Genomic DNA, 18,900 nt, shown 5'->3' on the forward strand with positions numbered 1-18,900 from the left:
CAGGTTGTCTACTTATAAAAGACAATGACTACTGATGAAGCTGCCAAGAACAATGGAGAAAGCCCCGCAGCAGCTGTTGCTGAACAGGGAGAGGATATTACCTCCAAAAAAGATAGAGGAGTATTAAAGGTGAGGCCACAAGGATGAATGACATTTAGGGAAATTTGCTATCTGGAAAGATTGTTCATAAAAATCTTTTTTTGTTTTTTTGGTTGGAGGTGGAGATGGATAATGTTTATTGAGGCTTACTAAGTACCAGACACTGCAGTTAAATTCCCATTTTGTCTTCATAACTGGAGGTTTATTTTTAATCCCAGATTATAGATGGTAAAACTGAGGGCCAGCTAGGTAAATTAACTTGCCCCAAATCATATATCTTAGTAAATGCAGATCTGGGGTTTAGGTCCAAGTTACGTCTGACTCCAAAAGGCTGTGTCTCTCTATTCTCAGAGTGTATAAATGGGTGATTATTTTAATATAATATTTAAGTATATTAAAGCTAGCTAATGACAATTCAAAAGACTTTTTTAAAAGAAAAAGAAAAGCTAACTTGCAGAGTTCAAAAGGATTGGTTTTTTACATACAAATAGAATTCCTGTGTGCAGTGAAGGTATTTTTTTGAGGTTTCATCAGAGAATATATCTCACTTTTGAATTAGCTTTCCTCCTTAAAAACACTTTTTTCATTCTGTAATTAATCATTTTTACATTTTTTTTAATCTCACAGTGGTTTTGTGAGACAGAGTTCTTTTTGATTCTTCCATTTATGTATGGAAGATATGTGTGTGTTATTTGTATAATAAAGAGAGGTTAAATGGTTTTAGTCATACTAAGTTCTTTTTTCTCCTACACTGTTGTTATGCGTTCAAGTTTTGTATAATTAATTTTTTGCTGAAAAGATTATCTTAAACATTCTAAATATTACCACTAAGCTGAGTTTTAATATCTCCTTGTGTTATCAGTAGCAAATGAGAATTTTTTTAGTTTGTTTTGGCTAATCTTGCTTATGTGAAAGCTTTTTTCTGCGCCGAATTTCTTCCGAATATACATGTTTTACTATTAGCTTGCTGTATGTCAAGCCAAAATTTGAAGACTTGAACCTGTAGAATAAGGGCTTTATGCTATCTATAGCATAAGATGTATATTATGATATCTTCATTCAGAGGGCTTTTCAACCTTGTAGCTCTGTGAATTACTCATCCCATACTCCATAATGCCTCTCAAGACAGTGGAAATTCTGTGGGCTATCTGCAGCATCTCCCTACCTCTGTTTAAGTTCTTCTCTTTCATCTTTTCAGAGCACTGGTACAGACGACATGGCCCCCAACTTGCCTGAGGCCCTGCTTTGTTCTAGGGAGTAAATCTAATAAGATTTTTAGGCTTGTAAGAAACATTTAGAGATTATAAACCCTTTAAATCTTATGGTGGTTTATCACTGTCTAAAGCCTCATGTTTCACCATGGCTTTTGGTTAAGATTAAATAGGTCTTTTAACTCTATGACCTAGAGCAATTTAGTAACCTATCTGTGATGAAGTTTCCTCATTTGTAAAATTAGAGTAATAATACTGCGTACCTCATAGAATTATTGAGATTACATAAAGCATTTAGCACAGTGCCATGATTGTAATAATCTCTCTTATTAACTGTTACTGTATATATTTTTTAAAAGACCAAGGCAGATCTGGGAAGTGAGAAACTAACCCAGGAAGATGAAATTTCTTTTTGGAGCTTACATTTTTAAACTGAATTGAGACTAGATTGTATCCTTAAGACAGCTCCAGATTTAGGCACTAAACTCGTCTTGTTGGGGAAACCGGAAGTGATACCAGAGTATCACTTGCTGATGTGAACAGCTCTGACTCCGTGGTAGCCATTCATCCCATATGCCCAGTTACTTGGTTATAGTCCTAGAAATGCAGATTCTCTCCAGGGGAGGCTCAGGCTCCTAAATACTGCATGCAGTTCATGAACACGAGCACTTCTAGAATATCGTGTGATTTCTTTTAGATTTTTTTTTTTTTTTGCGGTACGCGGGCCTCTCATTGTTGTGGCCTCTCCCGTTGCGGAGCACAGGCTCTGGACGCGCAGGCTCAGTGGCCAGGGCTCACGGGCCTAGCTGCTCTGCGGCATGTGGGATCTTCCCGGACCGGGGCACGAACCCGTGTCCCCTGCATCAGCAGGCGGACTCTCAACCACTGTGCCACCAGGGGAGCCCCCAAACACTTTTTCTGATGAAGTTGCAGTAATCATTTTTTTTCCTTTAGAATGTCTACACTTTTGAGCTAAGAAAGTTGTAGAATCTAAGTTCACAGTGTTTATGTGGTGATATGAGGGTGGGGCAAGGAGGATGCATCTCAAAAAAGAATTTAGGAGCAAATAATTGAATTCTTCAGATAAAAATTCAGACCCTTCCCCAAAAATGATGTTTATTGGACATTAGCTACCATCCTCTGTTATCTAATAAAAATGATTAATTTGGCATAAGTGATTGACAGAATAAATTATACACCACATGCCTGGATTTGATTTTCTTTTCCCAGAACTGACCAACTGCATTAGTGGCTTGCTCTGCCAAGAACAAAATAAATATACTGGATTTTATGATAGTTAAATGTTTTTCAACTTGGAGCTTTTTGGCATTTCCTTTACTAGAACACAAGTTATTCAGTATCATATCAAACTGTGCAGTGGTACTGTTTTTTTTACACTTTGAATATTCTTCAAATAGTAGGAAGTATAACCTTTATATCAGGAAATTGGGCTTTTTGAAATTAAACCAGACTAGTGGAATCTAGTCAAAAGATAATGTTTTTAGCAAAGGAGAGAAATAAAAATCTCACCTTTGAAACTTTGCTTCAGACTTCTTTTTGAATGTTTTTGAAAGTCCACTAATCTTTTTGGTCTAATTCAGTTTGTACATGGACTAACTCTGTGTTTTGAAAGATTTCAGTGTCATAAGATGGGGCATTAAACCAATGAAATAAGATCTATTGATTAATTATTTTGAGAGAATAGTGTGATTAACAATACAATTAAATATAGCATTAAAGATTTAGAGTAGGACAGGATAATTTTGTAACTGAGGATCATTGAGAGAACTGGGAGGGAAGCCTTTAGAAAGGACAGACAGTTGTTTGCAAATGTGCCTGAGTGATGTGGAGGGGACTGTGTGACCTCTTTATTCTCTGATTAGAAATAAAATGTTTAACCTCATTTTTCTTGACGTTTGTCTTTTCTAGATTGTCAAAAGAGTGGGGAATAGTGAGGAAACCCCGATGATTGGAGACAAAGTTTATGTCCATTACAAAGGAAAATTGTCAAATGGAAAGAAGTTTGATTCCAGTCATGATCGAAACGAACCATTTGTCTTTAGTCTTGGCAAAGGTAAGAGAGTATTTTTTTTTTGAGTTGTGTTTTGCTTAGATTTATTGCTATTTATATTATATGGGAGCTAGTGGATCCTATCCTTGCCAAAAGTAAAGATATTTTGGAGCAGTAGTTCTCATGGATCCTATCCTTGCCAAAAATAAAGATATTTTGGAGCAGTAGTTCTCAAAGTATGGTCCGTGGATCCCTGTGGGGTCCCTGAGATACTTTTAGGGGGTCCATAGTCTCAAAATTATTTTCATAATAATACTAAGATGTTATTTATTTATTTATTTATTTATTTATTTATTTTACTGTGTTGACATTTGCACCGATGGTACCAAGCTGCAATGGTGAATATTTGCTGGAGCCTTAGCACAAATCTAGGCAATGGCACCAAACTATACCATTAGTATGCCCTCACTCACTGTTTAAATAAGAAAAATAAAAGAAGGCCAGTATCACTTAAGAATGTCCTTGATAAGGTGTAAAACATATTAATTTTATTAAATCCTAATCCTTGAGTTTCACATTGTTTTGATATTTTGTGACAGATGGGAAAGCACACATAAAGCACTTCTGCATCCCCAACTACAGTGGCTATCTCAAGGGAAAGCACTTGTGTACTTGTTTTAGTTGAGAGCTGAACTAGCTGCAGCTTTTTTTTTTTTTTTTTTTTTGCGGTACGCGGGCCTCTCACTGTTGTGGCCTCTCCCGTTGCGGAGCACAGGCTCTGGACACGCAGGCTCAGCGGCCATGGCTCACGGGTCTAGCCGCTCCGCGGCATGTGGGATCTTCCCGGACCAGGACATGAACCCGTGTCCTCTGCATCGGCAGGCAGACTCTCAACCACTGCACCACCAGGGAAGCCCGAAGCACCATTTTTATTTGAAAGGGCAAGCTATGATTATTCAGACTTGATTTTTCCCTATTTGGCAGATATTTTCTCACAAATGAATGAAGTGAGCCTGTCACTTCAAGGACAACAACTGACAGTATTTGTTGCCATTGAGTTTTCAAGTGAAAATTACAGTTTCGGAAAATTTGTATCTGCTACTCAGAGCTCGACAGCTTCCCAAAACTTAAAAGACTTCTGTTGAGATCAATGAGTATTAATGAATGTGATTTTTAAAATATCATGAAATGAAATGTGTTAACATTTGGAAGATTGTGTGACTCAGTGAACAATATTTTCCCAATGACCAGTGCAAGACGTTATAAAATTATGCATAAGTAAAAGGTCCATTTGATGTGTAAGCTAGACCAATGGATTTTAACGTAACATAATATGAAAAGTTCATTGATAACGGTTTTAGATTCCACACTGCAACTAATCTTTATGAAACTACCACTTGTCCAGTTTTGATGTAGTATCAGATTATATATTCATCATTATCTGAAAAGGCTATTAAAAAACTCCTATCTTTTCTAATTATCTATATGTGCGGGTTTGGATTTTTTCCATATACTTCAGCCAAAAATTGCAACAGATGAATCCAAAAGTAGGTATGAGAATCTGGTTGTCTTTTATTAAGTCAGACACATTTTACATTTGTAAAGTGATAAAACAATGTCACTCTTCTCACTAATTTTTTTCTTTTGGGAAATATAGTTATTTTCCATAAAAATAATTTATGTTAACATATGAGGTTATTGTTATTTTAAATGAACTGGTAAATAACTATTAAAAAAATTTTAAATATGGTAAATATCAGTAGATACAGCATACAAACAAAAGGACTTAGGGTCTTCAATTTTTAAGGTATAAAGGGGTCCTGAGGAAAAAAAGTTGAGAACCACTGTTTTAAAATCTTAAATGTGATTTTTTACTAATTTCTTTACAAATGCCTTTAAATGTCTTCAGTTAATTTAGTATTCTTATTTTTTTTAATCTTGGAAGAAGAATAATAGCCCATACATCAAATTGAATAGCTACCATGTGGCTTGTTGGAAGTTAGTGGCTGAATTACAGAGTCTTTTTATTCTTATCTGCCACAGATATAGCAGACTTCTAGTTTGTTCCCAGATCAAGTGTAGGAGAAAAGGGGCGATCCCCCTCATTCACCACCATGGCTCAGTGTTGAATAATTCCTTTCTTTTTCTGACTCTACACCTTAGTTGAGTTGCTCGCTAAGCAAGGATGTGGGAAAGGAAACAGCAAGTAGCTAAGGAGTTAAACTCTTTCTGCCTCTCTGCCTTCCCTGGTACCCACAGGCATTTGTATGTCATGGTGACTTCTGCTTCCTGTACAGCTGTACTCCCTCCAAACTCTAGTGCTGGCTGTGCCACTGCTCCCTTCTCCTTTGGGTCCTCAGGGAGTTAATGGCTCATGTGAGATTAATCTTGTGTTCAATAAGATAGCAATCAAAATCAAATACAGATTTTTTTTTCTTACCATAGCTGATAAGGATGACGGTTAACTTCAACTTCTTTTCATTTTTGTTGATGTAAGGATGTGAATTTCCAGGGCCACCAGCATGGCTGTGGCATCATAATTTAATTTAGATGACCTCAGAGTAAATGGCCTCATCAGACCTCTTTGTTCCCACTGCCCCCTGCCTTTGAATTTCTGTCTTGAAGAAGTTGGTAGGTTTAAGATAATAGGTCTCCTCTCAGCAGTTATCTTTGCAAGTAGACTTAAGAATTGCTTCTCTACCCAGATTTTCTCCGTAAAACATGCAATGGTGAATGTGTCTTTCATCTTTCCTAGAATTTTGAGCAGAGAGAAAAGAGGCAACTTCCAGTTGACTTGGTACCTATGGCACACCTATCTAGAGATAGTGTTGTCTCATGGGGAGAGCATCCAGCTGGGTGTTGGGAAGCCAGGGTTCCTGTCTTTGTTCTTTCCTGTGGTATGTTAACATGAGTAAGCCACCTAACCTTCCCTGCTCTTACAAAAAGGAAGCATCTGTAGAAGAGCTTTGAGATTAATCCTGAGTCTAAGATTCCATTCTTGTATATTCTGCAAAGAGTACAGGAACAAAAACTGTAAAGGACTAAACCCAACACAATTACAGAACCTTTAGAGGCCCCCTTAAGATGATAATTAGAAATATGAGACTAGAGCAGTATCCCTCTGGTAAAACTTCTATAACATAATGTGTTCAGTTGCCTATAAAACAAACATTGGTTAGGCAGTTTATAGTTTTATACCTATATGTTATGGCAGTAGCTACTTCATAACGTAATGAAGAAAAATAATATAAATAACTGTAGCACAAATATTGTACATTGAACTCTCTTGATCCCTTATATTGGACCTCTCCCAAGGGAATAAATAGAAATATTTCAGTGGAAAGTCACACTGATTTTGGGGTTCTATTGTGACTTCAGTATTTAAAATAGAATCATAGGGCTTCCCTGGTGGCGCAGTGGTTGAGAGTCTGCCTGCCAATGCAGGGGACATGGGTTCGTGCCCCGGTCCAGGAGGATCCCACATGCCGCAGAGCGGCTGGGCCCGTGAGCCATGGCCGCTGGGCCTGCGCGTCCGGAGCCTGTGCTCCGCAACGGGAGAGGCCACAGCAGTGAGAGGCCTGCGTACTGCAAAAAAAAAAATAATAATAAAATAAAATAGAATCATAAGAACTTATCTATAAAAATTGCATTAAAAATACACATACCATAAGTGTAAATTTGAGGTATACCTACACATTGTTTGTATGTGTGTCTGTTGTTCTTTTCGTACCATCTTTGAAACTTTGTGATTCACTTCCCTCATATGTAAAGTGATGATAATAATAGTATATACAATTATATGTTGAGGATTAAATAAGATAGTATACACTGTTGCTTAGCACTCAACCTAATACATAGTAAGCACTCAAATCTTTTGTTACTGTTGTTGTTACAGTACTGGGATTATTGGCTGGCTTTACAATAGAGTGGCAAGAGCTGTGTTACAGCAGTTTGGGTCCTCACACCTATTTACTATGCCTGCATACAGACCTTTTGAATGCTTAACCATCTTTTTTAGCCCCAGGAAGTCTGGAAAAACAACAACTGGATCAATCTAAGACAATTGGTTATCACCACTACAGAATATGTTACAGATATTAGAATGATGATGGTTTCCCTCACTGGATTTTCTTAACGAAATCTTTGTTAGTTCTGAATTCCTAGAACTGTGTCCATAACCCATCTTAAAAGAAGTTGAAATAAGAATGACTCAGGATTTTCAAGTATACTTCCACAACAGGGGTTCTGTTCTTTCCCTTTCCCTGCCTGCAGCAAATATGTTATCACTAAAATTGTGAAGGGATGGGTTTGGGGGCTGAAAGAATTGTATCTACCTCTGTTCTTATAAGTAAATCCAAGGACACTAAAGCTTCACCCCTTCCCCATCTACCCCTATAAAGGTCTGGTGATTTCTGATAAAAGGCTACTTCAGTGAAGTGGTTTTTCGTGCTCTTCGTATATGGCTAACATGGTTGGGAATTATGAAGATAAAAATACGCTCTCTTATATTCTTCCTCCAGATTTGAGAAGAGAAACAAACCAGTCATTTTGGATTTTTCACATACGTATACTTCTCTCTTACTATTGAGATTAAACCATAATGAAGTAAATATCGGTGATCTGCCTTTAACGTTAATCTAACCTTATTAGATGCATGATGACCCATGATTATTGGTAAAAACATCTTTTAATTTAGCAGTCATTAGCATATTGGAGTAAAAGGGAGAAAGTATATGTTGAAAGACTAATGGCTAATACTTTTAAGTACTTACAGTGCCAGGCAAAGGGCTTAATGCATTATCTCATTTAATCCTCACACCAATCCTATTATTACTTTATAGATTTTTTTGTACAATTTATTTAGTATAGTTTAGGTGACAGTCATATTAACATCTGTGTATAAGACTGAGTTTTTTATTGAGGTACTATTTACATGTAATAAAACTTAACCCTTTTAAAGGGTATATAGCTTGATGAATTCGGGTAATAGTTGTGTAACCACCACCACGGTCAAAATATAGAACAGCTTCCTCACCCTAAAAACTTTTCTTATGGACCCGGGGCCATGGAATCACTAATCTGACTTCTGTTACTATAGCTTTGCCTTTTCCAAAAGTTCATATAAATGGAACCATATGTCATCTTTGGCATTTGACTTCTTTCACTTAGCATAACGATTTTGAGACTGATGCATGTTGAATTGCCAAGTAGCATTTTACAAGTATGGAAACACCACAGTTTGTTCATCCATTCAAAAAATTGGACATTGGGGTTGTTTCCATTTGGGGGCTATTGTGAATAATGTAATGAGCATTCATATACCTGTCTTTGTGTGGCTATGTTGGGTAAATTTATTTTGGGGTAAATACCTGGGAGTGGACTTGTTGATCATATGGTAAAACATACGTTTAACTTTATAAGTTAATACCATACTGTTTTTTCAAAGTGGCTGTGCCATTTTGCATTCTCACCAGCAGTGTTTGAGAGTTTGTTTTACACATGCTTGTCAACCATTAGTACTATCAGTCTTTTTAACTTTAGCCATTTTAATGGGCGTGAAATGGTATCTCATTTTGGTTTTCAGTTGCATTTCCTTGGTAACTGGTCACATTGAGGGTATCTTTTCTTGTGCTTAGTGGACATTTGTATATTTTCTTTTGTGAAGTATCTGTTCAAATCTTTTGCCCATTAAAAAAAAAAACAATCTTTTTGAGTTGTACTCAACAAGACAAGCACTTAATCAGATGTGTATTTTGCAAGTATGTTCTCCCAGTCTCTAGCTTGCCTTTTCATTTTCTTAATTGATCTTTCAAAGAACAAAAGTTTTTAATTTTGATGAAGTCCACTTTACCAATTTTTTAAAAATGTTTTAGGTACCTACTATAACCATTTTAGTTTTGGTTTGCTTTGGTTTTTTTGTTTACCTATGAGGAAACTAAGGTACAGAGGGAGATTAAGTAATTAGCCCAAAGTTAATACGGTAAAGTGGCAGAGCCAGGATTCAAAGCCAGGCAGTGTCTTTCAAGTTATGTTAGATCTTAAGGTTTAAAACTAGCCTAAACACTAGGTATAGAAACAAAGTAGGTGCTGATCCAGCAGAATTTACTGAGTGCCTGCTGTACACCAGACATTTTTCTTACAGGAATGATGTAGTTAATGAGGTTTATCAAAAGCAAAATTATTGCTATTACATGCTTGGTATTGTGGGCCTAATTCCTATTTTTAAAGTTTAATTTTTATTTGAAGTGTATTTTTTTTCACATATTTTAGGCCTTGACAACGTTTTACAAGTAGTAAAATACACTTACTAGTAATGGGTAACCATGCAGCCAGCCAGCTGCTTGTGGGTTGTGGTTTAACCATGTGTTCCCTTTAAATTTCTATTGATACTCTTGCTCCACCATAAATATATTCTTAACATCTGTTAACTTTTTTTTTTTAACCTGCAGTTTAGGAGCACTCAGGATTCGGAAAGAAGGCTTTTAGGCCAAAATATTTAATTTTCCTAACCCTCCCCAAAAATGTGAGCCAGAAAGACAGCAAACTTTCAGAAAGTACTTTCTTTGGCTTTACCTGGTACTTTCTGATAGAGTAAGAATGCTTCCAGTTTCATTGCCGAGTGGATATTAAGGAGAAGCTAATTTAGGCAGGAGTGAGAGCAGACTGGGAGAAGCTAACACATTTCTAACTCCATTAAAATTAGATACTGCAGCATGGACCGTGTTCCTTTATTGAGTATAGTATTGTGGTTTTAAGTTCTTTGGGAAATAAAAAATAATCAAGACATGACTCCTGCCTTCAGGTATCTAGTAGTTTAGCCTGGCAGAGTTGATCATTAAGGTTGTCCCAGCACAGATTATTTTCACCCCCTGTTTTTGAAATGATAAGCCATGAGGGTGGGGAGAGATCATCTGGTGGTCAGTTTTCTTAGTAATTAAATAGAGAAATGGCAAAAATAGAATGTAACATAAGACATATGAACACTTTAAAAGAATCTTAACATATAAACGAGTTTGTTGAATTCATAATCAGATACTTTTGGTAGGGAATAGGGATGATTATCAGAGCCCTTTTATAAGATATTTAAAAATAAGACTAAAAATTTATAAGAGGAAAAAAATACACAGGAAAAACTTTGCTTTGTCTAGCATAAAAAGAAAGACAATGTCAATATTATCAGCGGTTTCAAATGCAAACATGCATTTAAAGGTTAGATAGTCAATAATTTTATCAAGGATGCCAAGACTGTTTATTGAGGAAAGGACAGTCTTTTCAACAAACGATGCTGGGAAAACTAGATATTCACATGCAAAAGAATGAAGTTAGACCCTTACTTTACATCACATACAAAAATTAACTCGAAATGGATCAAACATATATAAGACTTAAAACTGTATTTTCTTAGAAGAAAACTTGGAGGCAAAGTTTCTTGACATTAGATTTGGCAATGATTTCTCGGATATGACACCAACAGCAAGGCAGCAAAAGTAAAAACTACATAAATTGGACTACATCAAAATTTAAAACTGTGCATCAAAGAATACAATAATGGAGTGAAAAGGCAGCCTAAAGAATGGGAGGAAATATTTGCAAATCATGTATGTGACAAGGGGTTAATATCCAGAATATATAAAGAACTCCTATAATCCAACAACCAGAAAGCTCAAATAACCTGATTATAAAATGGACAATGGATTTAAATAGACATTTCCCTAAAGAAGATATACAAAAGGACTACAAGCATATGAAACGATGCTCTACATCACTAAATCATTAGGGAAATACAAATCAAAACCACAGTGAGAGGGACTTCCCTGGTGGTCCAGTGGTTAAGACTCTGCACTCCCAGTGCAGGGGCCATGGGTTTGATCCCTGGTCAGGGAACTAAGATCCTGCATGCCGTGTGGCACAGCCAAAAAAAAAAAAAAAAAAAAAAATTTTTAACAATATCGCCTCACACCATCAGGTACTATTTTAAAAAAAAGAAAAAGAAATTTGCAAGTGTTAGCAAGTTGTGGAGAAATTGAAACCCCCGTGCACTGTTGGTGGGAATGTAAAATAGTGTAGCCACTATGGAAAATAGAATGGTAGTTCCTCAAACAATTAAAAATAGAGTTAACCCATGATCCAGCAATTCCACTTCTCCATATATACCAGGGTCCTAATGAGATATGTGTACACCCATATTTGTAGCATTATTCATTATAGCTGAAAGGTGGAAGCCACCCAAATGTTTGTCTATAGACAAATGGATAAACAAAATGTCTTATGTACATACAATGGTATATTTCTATAAAGGAGTATTATTCACATGGGACAAAACTGATGAACCTCGAGGACATTACACTAAGTGAAATAAACCAGTCACAAATAGACAAATACTGCATGATTCCGCTTACATCTAGAGAAATCTAGAGTAATCAAATTCATAAAAACAAAGTAGAATAAAATTCTTGCCGGAGCTTGGGATAGGAGGAAAAGAGGAGTAGCTTAATAAGTAGACTTTTAGTGTTGCAAGATGAAAAGTTCTGGACATTGGTGGCACAACAGTGTGAACATACTCAACTGTGCACTTAACAGTTGAAATGGTCATTTTTATGTATTTTACCACAATTTAAAAAATTTTTAATCAATAAAGAATGTTCTAAAATGGTCACTATAGTCTATTATAAGTGAAAGTATTCAGTGATTAATTTAAAATGTTATATTTTAAAACGTGTTGCATGATATTTTAATAGACTTTATTTTTTTAGAGCAGTTTTAGGTTCACAGCAAAAATTGAGCGGAAGGTACAGAGATTTCCCGTGTACCCCCTGCCCCGCCATGTGCATAGCCTCCCCCTCTTATCAGCACCCCCTCCAGGATGGTGCACTTGTTACAGTTGATGAACCTACAATGAGCCTATAAAATTTGATTTTGATTTTCTTAATCAGAAAAAATTATATAATATTCTTCAGAGAGAAGAAAAATACAGTGCATTGCTTTTATACTGGGCTTTGTACATTTTTAACATTTCACTTCCCTATAGTTAGGTATATATAAAAAGCATTTACACTTAAAGATAGATACATTATATATTTGTGTAAATATATATTCTTATTTCAGATTTTGTTACTAATGGAATAGGACTACTGAAATTGATAAATTGTGTTTGAGCCAGTAAAACTGAAGTCCAGAACAAGTGGAAGAATAAATTGCATTTATATATTCTTGGTGTATTATACCTACAGTTAAGACCCTAAAGATCAAAAGATCCCAAAGATCAAGAATCTTAAAAATGTTTATGCTTTGACCCAGTAATTCTCCTTCTAGGAATTGAATCTAAGGAAATATGGTAGAAGCTTGCTTAACCAACTCCAGACTAACTGCTGCTCTCCATTCTACTTGTAAATACACTGAGTGACACCGCTAGTTTCATATTCTTCACTGTGGCCCTGCACTATGCTTCAGCCAGTTGAGTGAGCCTTGTCAATGCCCTCCACCCACAGACCACTAGGAACACAACTATAGTGAACAAGTTGGGTTTATTACTCGTAGGGAGGTAGACTGCACACCATGGGAAACTGGAGGTGTCTCAGAGTGTTCAGAAGGTCTTTTATAGGATTTGGACTTGTATTAGGTGATTTGGGGAAGAGTTTAAGGAAGAAGGGATTTGCTCTGGATTGGATATTGTTGGGATGCAGGTGATTCTTTGGGTATCTTAGTAAATCTTATCTAGGAGGAGGGCTGACTGGAGTGAGACTAAAGCTACACCTGTAGAGAAGCAGAAGTCACTCATGTCACCAGGAGAGGGGGATGTTTGGTATTTTGTAGGTTGCACAGGGACCTTGTTTTTTGTCCATGCTCAGACAAAATTTTGAAGTGTTCTTGTTTTGTCTCACTTTTTCATGGTCTCAGAGTGACCTTGTCTGATGTTGATATTTTGTGAGATTGTTATGTCCAACAGGAGAATAACATGGCTTGGCTGTGTGCCCCAGTCCAGCTTCAGAATCACCAAGGCCTAGCTGTAAGTGTCGGGCAGTTTCCAGACATTAGGGTGTGCTTTTTTCTTCCTCAGACTCTTATTAAGAATCAGTCTAAACTTGTTTATATCCATTGTCCTTTTTGTAATTATATAAGTTCATTAGATAGTATATAAAACTCTGAAATTAGTGTAATAAGAAATGGGACTTATTTCCTTGAAAACTAAGTTGAACATCTTTGGAAAGACTTATTAAAGTGAATTGCTAAAAGCCTTTTTTAAATAGCTATTGAGGGACTTCCCTGGCGGTCCAGTGGCTAAGACTCCAAGCTCCCGATGCAGGTGGCCTGGGTTTGATCCCTGGTCAGGGAACTAGATCTCACATGCTGCAACTAAGAGTTCACATGCCGCAACTAAAAGATCCTGCGTGCCACAACTAAGACCCAGGACAGTCAAATAAATAAATAAATAAATATCTTTTTTAAAATGGCAGTTGCATTAGGGGTGGGTAAACGCTAGGTGAAATAAGTAGGCCATTCAGAACACATTTTTACCAGGATTCCACATACTGATTGCTTTTTACAAGTGTCTTCTACTTCTTACTTCACTTTAAAGAAATCCATGTTGTAAGTTGCAAATGATATGCCATAAGTGTGATTTATATAGTAAAGATGATATAGAACTCTTATCACTTGTCACACGCAGACAAGGCGTTGGACTTCTATCACAGGATTAGTGAATTAATATACTTTGATAGGTTTTAAGTTTAAAAAAAGTTTGTATATGTTCATTTTTATGATTCCTCACTTAAAGCAACATTTTAAATTAACCTACAACCATAGTCCTAATGTGTCAGGTAAGAGGCTTTCATTATGCAAAAAAAAAAATCATGTGAAGATTTAGGTGCAGAGCTGTTCATTGCAACTTAATAAGAGTAAAAAAAAAAAGCAATTTAAATATTTATTAGTGGGAGTAATGAAATTATGGCATATTTAAAAGATGAAATAGTAAATAGCATATAGTTATTAAAAGTCATGTTTTCAGGTATTGTCTTTTAACAAGAAAAATGCTCATATAATGTGAAATGCAGAGTAGGCTACAAAACTAAATAAACTATGATCAGAATTTTAAGAATGTATATATAAAAAATTTAATATGTAAACAAAGTATACATACACAATTGGAAGAAAACGAGCCAAGAAATTGACAGTTTACCCCAGATGCTGAAATTTCAGAGGTTTTTTATTCTCTGTGCTTTTATATACTTTCCAAGTGTTCTATAATGAGTATGTATTATTTTTTAAATCAGGGAGAAGTGCTTTTTAAGAAAAGAGGCCCAAGATTGGCAATTTTAGAAATATACCTGTGTTCATATCAGTCTGGCTCTTTGCTCAGCGTGTTTCCTTCAGTGTCTAAAGTTCAGTGTTTAAAAGAAGCTTTAATGTTCCTGAATGAGAAGAAGAGCCAAAGGCATAGGCATGATTTATTCAGCTTGAGGCTTCTGTGGATTTAATAGCCAGGCTGACGTTTCCAACTTCTAGGGCCTAGCATAGGCATCATCTGTGAAGTAAGCTTTTGCTGACTGTTCCAACCCCACCCCAAGGCAAAAGCCCCTGTTTGTACTCTTATGTTAGTGTTCACCATGCTTAAAAAAATCAGGGCAGGTATCTTTCTGCTCCACTAGCCATACTACATTGCATGTTTCTTGGAAGGAAGAAGAGAACAGCCACCTTTGTATTTTTAGTACCTAGACAGACCTTTGCTCCTCAGTAATTGGCTGAATGCCTTGAACAAAATGTACAGTAGTAACGCCATAGTATAAAGATTTCCTGAAAGAGGGTGTAAGGTATTTGTCTTAAAATATCGGAGTTGAGAGTAAAAAAAAAATTGTTCTAAATGGCCCACGCTAAAGCCATTGCAGTCTTTGAAGAGCATCAGTGACAGTAGAGCAGCCTGTCAACAGCAGACTTTACATTTCTTCTGATGATTCTAGACCGTTTTCATATTGGAACCGTGTGTGGGCATATAAATTGATGTAGCCCTTTTGGAAGGGCAGTTGGGCAATATCTATCAAATGGAAAGTGCACATCACCTTTGCACTTCCAGGAATTTACCTTCTAAATATACTTGCACAAAATAGGCAAACATAATAAGGGACAAAAAGTCTTATTAGAGTACTGTTGGCAATGTATCTCAATAGTAGAGTGACTGGAATATTATGAAGCCACCGAGAATGAAGTAGATCAGTATGTATTTACGATGATGATAACTGTCCTTTGTTAAATACATATTATATGCCAGGCACTTGACATATTTTATCTAATAATCCTTGTAACAACTATATGGCAGGTACCATTATTATCTACATTTTGCAGATGAGGAAACTTGCACAAGGTCACACAACTGATATGGGGCCGACCTGGTATTCTAATTTAGTCAGTCTGAAGTTAAAGCAGGCTGCACGTCTAACCCCTAAAACGCATATCCTATCTGCTGATGGATAAAGATATGTATATACACATAAATGAATAAATTTTAAACATTATATATTTATAACATATTTCTGTATAATTAAAATATATATCTATGTAATGAGAAAACAGTTCAGAACTGAATGTATAGTATGCTGTCATTTGTGTTTTAAATTTTTTTAAAAGCGACAGCACACAGTGGATGGGTACAAAAAAAACATAACAGTGGCTTCTTTTAAGGAGGGAATGGATGACCTTTTACCTTTCACTTATATCTTTCTCTCATGTGTGTTTTAATAATTGGCATGTATACCTTATATACACTTTTAACTAAAATAAGTGTATCTGATATTTTGAAAAGTTGTAACGCCTAAGACTAAGCTGAAGTCATAAGTCACAAATGCTTTGTCCATATCTACTTACATACCTTAGTATAGGGTTCCCCTTATTCTAATCATCCTTACTCTAATCCTAACATCAGTTCTCAGTTCAAGATAATAGCTCTCTTCAAAATTCACCTTCTCTGGAGTTCATTGCTTATTACCTGATCTCACTTTGAATACTAAAGTCTTTGACATAGCACCTCAAATGTATATATTATCCCTTGAAATTTTGTACATTTTCTATTGTTTCCCAAAGGATTTGGGACTGCTTATTGTAAGACACAATTACAATTATATGGGTTAATATAGTTCTACAGCCGAGCAGTAAGCTTTGTTCCCTGGAAGTAGGAAAAAAAAAAAATTCTGAGTTCTGCACTTCTTGTGATTTGGCAAAAAAGGACACATATCATTCTTTTTTTTAGAAAAACAAAACCCACTTTTTTTCTTACTCTAAATTTTGAGAAGAAATCTGTTTCTTGGGCCTTTTTATACAATTTATACTTTTCCGGTTTCTTGTTTGTTGTTTTTGTCTGCCCAACTAAATTATAAGCTTTCTTAGGACAAACTCCATTTTCTATACTATTTTTGTTCCATTTCTGCCTAGAAAACACGCACTTATTCTTATGGTTGAAATTATAAATTAAGCAACAACTGCAGCCCAGCCACATTTCAAAGACTTAGTCTTGGAGTGGTTTAGAAACTGATACTACTTTCATCCTTCTCAGCAGAGAATCTTCTCTGATAGCCCTCAAAAAAAAAATCACAATTCATTTCTTAGTGTATAGGTCTTACTGAGGGTTTTTTTAGCCCCTACTTCCTAGCTGAATAGTATGTAAGGAATTGGAAATTTGTTTGAACTTTTGTTTCGTGACAGTTAAGTCTTTTAAAATATGGCTTATAGCTTTCAACCACTTTTTCCTTTCTCCTAGGCCAAGTTATCAAGGCATGGGACATTGGGGTGGCTACCATGAAGAAAGGAGAGATCTGTCATTTACTGTGCAAACCAGAATATGCATATGGCTCGGCTGGCAGTCTCCCCAAAATTCCCTCGAATGCAACTCTCTTTTTTGAGGCAAGTATGTGTGTGATGTTGCCTTGTTAGCATCTGCTCTACTATAGTGCTGGCTCCAAAGCAACAGGCAGTGGAACAAGGAGCTGAGCTTGCTATTGAGAATCAGATCCAACTTATTTATTTTGGAGCTTGGCTTCTTGAATTGTTTCCCACAAACCCAAGGGATGTGTGCCAGTGCTTTCTTAGAAACGTGTCTCTGGCAGAAAACAGTCATATCCAAATAAACAAAAGACAACAGGCTTAGAAATAAAGGTTCTGGTCAGTGGTGTGAGTTATGACATACTCAAACCTGATCAGAAGACAGGATGGAAATGTGGGAGATACATGTTGAAATATACCTAAAGCTATAAAGCAAGTTGTAAAGCTATCTTCATATTACAGAGGTTTATAAATGTCACAGATCTCACTTCCTCATTAGAAGCAGTAGATGGTGATAAAATGGTATTCATTGTGTTTAATTATACATATTTGGCCATACCTAATTAAAAAATTAAAGAGGGGAAATGCCTAAAACATTGTAACTAGGTAAAATACACCTTTAGTTGGTTGTAGGCCTGATTCATAAGATTTAGTCTTAATTTTAAGAAGGGCATTCCATGAATCTGGGGAGAAAAAGTGGTGGCCTCTAGAGTCAGACAAAATAGTCTGGGCCAGCACTGTGTCACTCTGGCTTTTTGCCCACAAGGCAGTTTTCCTAGTATTTCCTGTCTGTCTTTGCACTGCAGCCCCACAGGATGTAGTCCTAGACATTATCATTACATGAAGTTTCTTTCCAGGTATTGAAAAGTGCAGTGTTCTTTTTTTGCTACTTTTCCAATAATTAAGAAGCACAGGTAAATATAAAACAGAGTTTTATTTTGTAAAATGAAAGGAGAGTGGTTGCCCTTGCCTTTAAGTATGTTAAATTGGCTTTTTTGGTCCGTTCTCAGTCAGATCCCTTTTTCCTTTCTAGATTGAGCTTCTTGATTTCAAAGGAGAGGATTTATTTGAAGATGGAGGTATTATCCGAAGAATCAAACGGAAAGGAGAAGGGTATTCAAACCCAAATGAAGGAGCGACAGTAGAAAGTAAGTACTGCTGCAAGAGGGAACTGGTCCTTAAAAGTTGGGTTCCAATTATGTGGATGAAATGGAGATTTTGTTTTAAAACATTTGTTTATGAAAATAAATATATTGAATATATATCTCTTAATAGTTTTAAATTCAGCATTTATTTAAAAGTGACTTCATTTAGTAAATATTCATTCAACCTGTGTGTGCCAAGAGCTGTACCAGCCTCTTCAAACTCAAAACAATGAGTAAAAGGTAAGCCCATCCATCAATGAATTCTTAGTCTGTGGACTCCTTGGTGTGCCAACAGTTATATTAGTTGCCTTATATATTATTTATTTATTTCTCACAATAACCTTTTGAGCTATGATTAATTATCCCTAGGTGAGAAAAGTGAGTTCAGAGAAGTTATGTAAATTACCCAAGGTTACAGAGTTACCAAATAGAGTAGTAGATTGTAATGCCTGTCAGGGCATCAAACCCATTTCACTGGCTGTCATTAAGATAAAAAACAGTTCATCGTTTTAGTTAGATCAAAACAGGAGAATAGTTTATTCTGTTCTGTGTCAGGAGACCTGGGTTCAAGCTCTGCTTTGTCATTTATTGAGTGACCTGAAGCTATTCCATTTTCTTCATTTGCTAA

At 36.0% G+C, this 18,900-nt stretch overlaps 2 protein-coding genes across 19 annotated transcripts in view; one reads left to right on the plus strand and one right to left on the minus strand.

Annotated features, from left to right (window-relative positions):
• Positions 1 to 18,900, plus strand: part of FKBP5 (FKBP prolyl isomerase 5) — a 94,294-nt gene that overhangs the window by 40,851 nt on the left and 34,543 nt on the right. For 14 of the 18 annotated variants that reach the window (XM_089918020.1, XM_022581718.2, XM_089918008.1 and 11 more), the window contains 4 exons: positions 1 to 129; positions 3,240 to 3,384; positions 17,066 to 17,208; positions 18,161 to 18,275. In XM_089918020.1, coding sequence (XP_089774146.1) covers positions 25 to 129; positions 3,240 to 3,384; positions 17,066 to 17,208; positions 18,161 to 18,275 — 508 coding nt within the window. In that variant the 5' untranslated portion in view covers positions 1 to 24. The remainder of the gene's footprint in view (positions 130 to 3,239; positions 3,385 to 17,065; positions 17,209 to 18,160; positions 18,276 to 18,900) is intronic. The other 4 variants (XM_089918015.1, XM_089918013.1, XM_022581722.2 and 1 more) reach the window with 1 other exon arrangement.
• Positions 3 to 18,900, minus strand: part of LOC111178729 (uncharacterized) — a 176,143-nt gene continuing 157,245 nt past the window's right edge. The window contains exon 12 of the mRNA XM_089919870.1: positions 3 to 18,900. This exon is cut by the window's right edge and continues 14,699 nt beyond it. The gene's annotated coding sequence lies outside the window, so the exon portion shown is untranslated.

This window comes from Delphinapterus leucas, chromosome 10 (genome assembly GCF_059928025.1).
Source record: "Delphinapterus leucas isolate spDelLeu-1000000601 "Yukka" chromosome 10, BTC_Dleu_Yukka2, whole genome shotgun sequence".
Lineage (NCBI taxonomy): Eukaryota > Metazoa > Chordata > Mammalia > Artiodactyla > Monodontidae > Delphinapterus > Delphinapterus leucas.